The 8,761-nt window shown below is 34.7% G+C and overlaps 1 protein-coding gene across 3 annotated transcripts in view; it reads left to right on the top strand.

Annotated features, from left to right (window-relative positions):
- The first annotated feature begins 957 nt into the window (after window positions 1-957).
- Window positions 958-8,761, top strand: part of LOC127957419 (tubulin-specific chaperone cofactor E-like protein) — a 40,224-nt gene continuing 32,420 nt past the window's right edge. For 2 of the 3 annotated variants that reach the window (XM_052555956.1, XM_052555954.1), the window contains exons 1-6: window positions 958-1,076; window positions 3,762-3,884; window positions 4,669-4,838; window positions 6,401-6,540; window positions 7,565-7,746; window positions 8,321-8,577. In XM_052555956.1, the coding sequence (XP_052411916.1) occupies window positions 4,700-4,838; window positions 6,401-6,540; window positions 7,565-7,746; window positions 8,321-8,577 (718 nt within the window). In that variant the 5' untranslated portion in view covers window positions 958-1,076; window positions 3,762-3,884; window positions 4,669-4,699. The remainder of the gene's footprint in view (window positions 1,077-3,761; window positions 3,885-4,668; window positions 4,839-6,400; window positions 6,541-7,564; window positions 7,747-8,320; window positions 8,578-8,761) is intronic. The other variant, XM_052555955.1, reaches the window with a different exon arrangement.

The raw sequence follows: 8,761 nt of genomic DNA, 5'->3' as shown, positions 1-8,761 counted from the left end.
TGTTTTCTGAATCACATTAAAGGCATTAAGACGAGAAGAAATGTAAATGATGTTTAGCAATAAATAAGCGGAGTGTTTTCTTCATTACCGATAACAAGCTGCACTTTCAGACCATACTGCCACCTTTCGGACAGGAGACTCATTACAAACATATTACAAATACCGGTATATGACTGAAATAAAATAAAATAAGATTATGATAGTAGTATTCTAAATTAAGTTAGTATTTGCTTCTAGCTTTAGGTTTTAACATGATGCCTCTATAAACATTTAATAAATCATTTATAACAAATATGCATTTATCTTGCTATTAAACTAACAACAATAACTTGATGCTAATAAAATAACAGTTTTAATAAACGAAATGTTTTCAACGTTTTTCACTAATCACTACAGAATAATTGTGACGTTATATTAAAATGTAAAGGCAAACTGTTGTTTCTATAATTATAGTATAAAATATTTTATCAAACAAAACCATTTGCCTTGTCATAGGCTAATGCATTATTGTAGATTTTATTAGTTACCAGAGTTGCGACGCAATTTCTCTTTTGTAGGTAATTCATTTTAAACTAAAATGCATAAACTTTTCTCTACTGTCTGTTGTAACTTTGACAACACTTTGATTTGACCTTTTTAGACAGCAGTTCATTTTAAAGTAATTTGGTTGTTTGTACACTGAAAACAAAAATGCAAACAGAAACGATATTCAGGGCAGTGTTCTTGTTCTTTACACACTAATGTTTTTCTGTCATCTCAGTATATTGATAAGAGGCTTCACTTTTGACCACCAACATCTGTGAATATAACATTCATTGTAAATCGATATTTATTCAGATTAATAAAGTTTTTTCCTCGTAAAAGAGTATAATAAATATGTCCAAACATGTCTGTTACACGATGTGATTGGTGTGTGTGATGTGATGCTGCCTCCCTCTGTTCTGGAGCAGCAGGCAGAAAAACAAACATCCCTGCTTCACCAATAGGAAGTGACTACAGTAGAGCTTCGTGTTCAAAATACTGTTAACGGAACAACAACAAAAACAAGCAGAACGATTTGCTGAACCTTGTCATTGGTAAGCGTATCAAACTATTCAAATAAAATGGCACACATATATTTCTCCTTTTATTTATTGAGCCTGTAAGAGGACGAGACGGCCGATGCGCTATAAATGAAGTCATTCGACTTACACTGTAACGTACGTTATACTTTTATTTTTTTCCAAACATCCAGCATCGTAAATATTCTGTCATTTTGTCATCGTTTTATATGTGCATTTTTACCTACAGGTTGCATTTATAAACAGGTTTTATTTTATTTAAACCATCGAACTACGTTTCGGTACAACCTAATGTTGTTTTGGTGATAAATAAATATATAAAATCCACGCGCTTATTGGCTGCTGTCGTCACCTTTGTGTATGCCTATTAGAGTGCATTACGCCTGTTTTACTCTATATTTAGCTGATCATGAAGTCATACTGCGAGTTTAAACGGACATGCACTGTATTATCCGTTATTGTTGAGAAACACTTAAACTCATTTACACACTCAACAAAAAGCGTTGAGTGTGTAAATACTGGAAAAGTTTGTTTTGCAGAGCCGTAGAATCTGGTCGAACCAGCGCTAATCCCAAACAAACGCGTTGTCATGGCAGCCGTGCTTTCGAGATTCAACGCGTTGTGGAGACGCGCTGCTCAGTGCTCAGCTGTTGACAGCGTTCAATGAGCAGCTGGCCCCTGTCCTGACCCGAGGCTTATTTTAGGACAAGTCGAGTCACGTAAACTAACTGCGTTCATGCCAAGACAATAAATCGACTTTTTTAAATCTTGAAACATTTTTATGTGAAACATCTTTTGTTTTGAGACATGTAATAATCGGTTTCATTGGGGTTGTTGTTGATATTCACACTTTTCTGTCAGTGATTGGTTCTCCAGGTCTAACGATAATGGAAACGCAACTTATTTTCTTATTTTAAATAAAAAATTGCCGTATTTGCTAGCTTTTATTACTAGTCTTGTGGTGAATAATTAATATTAATCATGTTTAATTGTGAACTATCAAGTTAATCAACAGGGAAAAATAGAAATATATTTATCTTTATCTCTATTATATCTCTATTTTCTGGTAAAAAAAAAAAAAAAAAAGTGTATGCTGATGATGTCAGTTTAATGGTATGGACAGAACATCCAGCCACCAATCTGCTGTCAGCTAGAGATGGTGAGGAGGTGTGTTGAAATTAAGCTCCGCCCTCTGTTTTTAACTTTTATTATAGCTTTTGACTCTGCAGACCACAAGCTGTTTGGAATATACTGTTTCACCTGGAAATATGTAATAATATCTAAGCATGTTCAGGTTTATACAGACTTTAATGCAACAAACATCAATTCTAAAATGAGAAACAGTTGTAGTCCTTACAATTAAACGAGCCAATCACCTGCAGGAATGGAGGCCCCACCTTTTAAAGCCAAACACCTATTTTTGTTTGTCAGATTTGATTTGATTCCTTATTTAAAATGTTTTTGAAACATAATTTTGACAGTTACGAAGAAACCTTTCACAGCAATTAGCAAACAACAGCGATCCAGTCAATTCCTGAAAGACAAAATCAAGTTCAACGACCTACATTTTTTCTTATTCGAGAAGCGGTTTCAGTAAGATATTCGTAGCAATAGAAAAGTAAAGGCATTGCAATTTCCATTTCATGCCAACTTTAATATTTTGTGGATTTTAGCATGATTTAAATGCAGCATTCAAGTCCAGAAGAGTCCATCTGTTCTATAACACTTTACAGTAATGTTCCAACTACATTAGTTACCATGAACTAACAATGAAAAAAATAAAAACATTTATTAATATTATTTATGTAAATTGTTTAACATGTACTTATACATTATTAAAATCAAAAGTTGTATCTGTTAATATTAAACCTAATATTAATCAACAATTAAGTTTTTTATTGTATTTTTTTTTTTTTTTACAAAACAAAGATACAAAATATTAATGTATTTCTCATTATTAATGTTATTTAATGCATCTTATTGCATATCTAATGGGACCTTATCATGAAGAACTGTTAAAAGAAAATCACAGATTGGTTCTGTATATCACTTATATATTAGTTACATAAACAAAAATGTTTGGTCTCTAATAAGAATACAGTCCCATCCACCCACCATGGGGGTTTTCTCTCTCTCTCTCTCTCTCTCTCTCTCTCTCTCTCTCTCTCTCTCAATATAAGAAAACACTTTGTCTGGCCTGGACAGACAAGGTTTTGGAGCAAGATGAATCTTGCTTTGAAGTGTAGTTTGTGAGATGTGCTTTGAGTGGACTTCACAGAAGATTGTGACAGATATCTTTCTGTGCTGGATTAGATTTAGATCACTTTTCTGCTCTTGGAAAGAAACCCACAGACGGAATAAATCAGCATGCCAATCTTTTAGCAATAAAGATCTCTTTACACTTACAGATTCATCTGTCTAGAAGAGGCTCATACGTAATGTTCAGAGCGCAACATCCATTTGCACCACTGGAGTTTTCCCATTGTGCTTCTGTATAAAACAGCAACATATGGGAATCGGACAAAGCATAGTTAGATCCGATTTCAAGGACAGACCTTTCCATACCAGTGCTAATGTTACCACATTTGTCTAGGCATCATAAAGGGATAGAAGAATGATTGTTCTGTGACCACAAGCTTTCCATGTGACACTTGTGCATCATCTCATTTGTCCATTTCTGTCTCTTCTTCCTCTCTTGAGTCAGGGGCTGTGGGACACCCCCAGCCCTGGCCCACGAGGCCGCAGGTTAAGAGATCCATCCCTGGATGCTCTTTGGCAGGAGGCCCACCATCAGTGTGCTCCTATTTGACCTCCAGATCAAATGTGAGTTAACAGATTTCCCTTTTTTGTCTTAAACATTGTAACATTGTCTCTTAATATAGAAATCAGTTGATTTTTAGCGCAGAGTATTAGTGTTTTGATTATTTTAACATTGGTGCATGTGACAAAGGGTCAGTGACGTGACACTCTTTTTTTTTTTTTTTTTGTCTTATCAGTTTATTAAAAAAATACTTTAAAATGCAAGTCCTTTATTATTAATCCTTTATTATTTATTAGAAAAAAAATATTAAGAAAGTGCTTTGGTCCACAAAATTAAAATCATCTAGTCTTACCAAGCAGAAAAAAAATAATTTTAAATCATTTTTTTTCACTCTAAAACAAATGTTAAAAACCAATTTGGTGTGTACACCATAGGTATTCAAGGTGTTTTTTCTTACCTTTTACTTGACATTTAGTAATTGATTTTAGTAATTAAATTAATTGAATTTATACTGTTTATTATGAATTGTAGTAAAGTTTTTAAAAACTGTATAAAACCAACATGAATACAAATAGCACATTTCTGTGACTCTGCACGTTATTTTTTACTATTTCTTTTTTTAGATGATTTGTCTTTTTTAATCACGGACAACGTTAAATGTTATTGACCTAAATATCAGCTCTTTGAAACTTGTACTAATCCTTGCCCTGGTTGAAAATTCCAGACATCCCTCTTCATAAATTGTTTCTTTCAAGCACATGCCTGTCCACTTGGTCGACATAACTGATGAACTTGTTGTTTAATTTTTATCACCTAAACACACGCTACTCCTCTGTGTCTGCTCAGCTGAAGGTGTGAGAGTGGGAGGAGAGGTGAGATGGAGTCAGAGGAGACAGAAGGACGCACTTTAGTGCAGGTGATCAGTGAGAAGTACAGCCCGGAAAACTTCCCATACTGCCGTGGGCCAGGAGTTGGAGTGGTGATCCGGACGAGTCCCCAGGGTTCACCGGTCAAAGGTCGGTTTATTTTTGGCTTTAGGTAAAATGCTAAGCCTGCTAGTTAAAGAGGGTGTGTTAGAAACAATCTGGATCCTGACACAGTGGTTATTGCCATTAAACATTATTTTACTGTGCCTGTTGAAGAGCACAATGTTTTCATTAAAGTAATGTATTCTAGGGCCAAAATCTAAGGATTTTCCGAAGATATCAAGCAAAATGCTGTAAATACAGTTGCAATCAAAATTATTCAACCCCCTTGACCTGCAAGAGACATTTTGCTGCGGAGAACAACATTTTATGAAATCAGTTCAACAAAGGCATCAGTAAAGTATTAGAGAAAGTTTGTTAATACACTTCTGAGTGATTCTGAGAATGGAACATGGATGAATCATGATAAAATTTAAATTGGCTCTTAACATTCATGTTCAAAATTATTCAACCCCCTTTGTGCAGAATCTTTTATTCTTTAAAATCACCAATAAACGCTGTCTGTAAGTGTTTAGAAACTTCTGTCACCTCACTACTATAGTCTTGGGCCATTCCTCATCTGAAAAAGCTTCCAGATCACTGATAATCTTTGGTTTTCACATTGCCACTGCTTTCTTCAAATTCAACCAGATATTTGCAATGAGAAATAAGCCTGGAGACTGAACAGGTCACTCGGGTACATTCTATGACTGATCCCTGAACCAAGCAGAAGTAGATTTGGATGTGTACTTTGAGATGACTGGACTGAAGGAAAGTCCATTGATCATCAGCTTCAGTTTTTGCCTCAGGCATCACAATTCTTGTCAAAATGGCCTGACACTTTAAAGAATCCATGATGTCCTTCATACAGACTGCATCCTCTTACACACTGCATTGTGTAAATGGTTTTCCTCCTTTTTCTTTTCCTGGTTTTTCTCAGTTGCTCTGATTAAACATTTTTTATGATATTGTGCTTTTTCTTCAACACCCTCAAAGGTTTTCTGGTAAAACACACTTTAAGCCAAGGAATAAGGCTGAGAGCTGTCTCTCTAGGAACTTTCAGTGTCTTGGAAATCTTCATATTATCCTTAGCCTTTCTAAAGTAATACAATATTTATTCTCTTTAGCTTTTGTGAGATCTCTGTTGACATTTTTTCTGCTCAACTTCAAGACATGCATGAGCTAACTGTATGTGTAACATCTCAAGCTAGTTCTGTTTTTAATAGAGTTTCTAAATGCTTAATTGTGTTTTATTCCCCACCATGCAAATAAGTGATTTAAAAATAGCAATGTTGAATAGGGGTTGAATAATTATGACATAGCAGTATCATTAAAAAATCTTATTACTCAAAAGTATTACATTATATATTGACAATATCACTTTTAATATGCCAGTGAACTGTTAAAGATTTTATTTTATCCTGGACCTTCAGAAAAGCTCGTATTTGTAAAGTACTGCAGTCTCTGAGGGGTTGAGTAATTTTGATTACAACTGTAAATAAAGTTAAAAAAAATCATAAAAAACCTGTATGGGTGGTTGTAACTTCTTCAAATTCATCTATACATGAATTGGTTATTTAAAGGCGGTTTATGTCTCCCTCTGTGTGTATAAGATCGTCTGAATCTGCCCAGCATTCTGGTTCTGGATGGTTGTGGAATCACGGAGGCTGGAGATGAGGAGGAGGTGGCCACTTTCTGTGCTCACGTGGTTGAGCTAGACCTCTCTCACAACCAGTTAAAAGACTGGGGAGAGGTGAGGAGAATGTGTTTGAATCACAGGTTTTGTCTCACTGTAGGTCATTTGTGTATATAGCACAAAGAATGTCAGTAAGGTAACACTTACTGTACCATTCAGATAAATTTAGTTTATTATCAGTGATTAATGAATTAGGTATTATACACTAACAATGAACAACACTTTTATTGTTAATTTATGCAATAAAAAAAATGCTATTATGCTTAGAAATTAAGATTAGCCAAAGATTAAAAAATGCTGTATAAGTATTACTGCATTAAATTATGGTTAATGTATAGAGACGAGCTAAGTTTAATCAGATTTCACTACTCTGATGTTATTAGAAAACAAGTATTAAAGGAAAAGTTCACCCAAAAATGGAAATGTATTCACCCTCAGGTCATCCTAGATGTAGATGAGTTTGTTTCTTCATCGGAACATATTTGATTTGCAAACGTAGCATAACATCACTTGCTCACCATTGGATCCTCTACATGTGCGGTCAGAATGAATATCCAAACAGCTGATACAAACATCCACAAGTAGTCCACATGACTTCAGTAAATCACTTAATGTCCATCAATACATTTCTCCAAACCTGTTCTGATAAAGAAACAAACTTCATTTTTGGGTCACATGTACCATTTCTTGACAAAAATTCACTGATGAAATCCAGTAATTTCCATAGGAATCCATGTGATATGAAATTTTGAATAAGAGACAGATTTAGATCAGATCTCTTTTCACACAAATTTGCTGTTGACAATCAGAATGCTGTTTAATTTGAAAGGGATGTCTATCCGGGCAAGCTTTTTTCCCAGCACAATTTGGCAAGTTTTATGCATTTTTATTAATGTAACCAATACATTTGAATACCTTTATTTTATTCTTTAAAAACTACTTTTGCTAAAGTGCTATTTTTACGCGTATGTTAGACTATAACATTAAAAAATACAGTGATATCAAGGTGTGCTACTTGACACAGGCTTGACAAGACAAACTGCTTGGGTTTGGTCAGTGTTTTTTTCTCTCCTCTCTGTAGATAAGCAAGATCCTTTGTAACATCCCTAACCTAGACTTTCTCAATCTGAGTATGAATCCACTGAGAGGCTCGAGTCTGGAGCCTGGCGCTGCTGAAGCTTTCTCAGGCCTCCGCCGCCTCGTACTCAATAACACGCATGTCACCTGGGACATGGTGCATGCACTTACACGAGAGATCCCAGAGTAAGTGTGTGTGCCTTGGTCTGAACCATCTAATGTGTTTGTATACATCATTTATGATTTACATGTGCAGTTTCTCATTAGTGCTGTCAAACGATTAATTGCATCCGAAAAGGTTTTTGTTTACATAATATATGTGTGTACTGTTATATTTACTATGTACACATAAATACACAGACATACAGTATATATTCTGTGTATTTATATGTGTGTGTATATATATATATATATATATATATATATATATATATATATATATATATATATATATATATATATATATATATGTATGTATATTCATAAAATGTATATGTAAATATACTTTATATATTAACATGACATATTTTTCTTAAATGCATGCATGTGTGCATTTATATATACATAATAAATATTCACAGTAAACACATATATTACGTAAACAAAAACTAACTGTTTTGATGTATTTTTAGCATTTTCTATTAAAATGTAGATATTGTTTTAGCTCTGTGCTGTTGTCTGTTGAACACCACTAGTTGCGCAAATGGGTGGTTTTGTCATGTACTAAAACCTTTCTTCTTTTTCTTGTGGTTGTATGTAGGCTAGAGGAATTGTTTTTGTGTCTGAACGAGTATGAGAGCGTGAGTGTGTCATCTAGGCTGTGCCCGTCCCTGCGCCTGCTGCATATCACAGATAACCAGCTGCAGGATTGGGTGGAGGTGCGCAAGCTGGGCCTCATGTATCCAGGCTTGATGTCTCTTATCCTGGCAAACAACTCCCTCTCGTGTATCCACGAGCCTGAGGACTCCCTACAGAGACTTTTTCCCAATCTGCGCAGCATCAACCTACACAACTCAGGTGCTGGATTGCATGAAAATCATCTCTGTAGAAAGAATATCATTACAGACACACACTTCTAGGTAGTTGCAGATTTAACATTTACTATCTAGGTTAACTTACAATTTAAACAAAATTGAGAACATCACAAGCTAAAACTTAAGTCTTCTTAGGTAAAACAATAGATTTTCATGGTGAAAAGACC

The sequence above is a fragment of the Carassius gibelio genome, chromosome B5, assembly GCF_023724105.1.
Source record: "Carassius gibelio isolate Cgi1373 ecotype wild population from Czech Republic chromosome B5, carGib1.2-hapl.c, whole genome shotgun sequence".
NCBI classification, from domain to species: Eukaryota; Metazoa; Chordata; class Actinopteri; order Cypriniformes; family Cyprinidae; genus Carassius; species Carassius gibelio.
The sequence above is the reverse complement of the archived record's forward strand: the minus strand, read 5'-3'. Positions and strand labels throughout refer to the sequence as shown.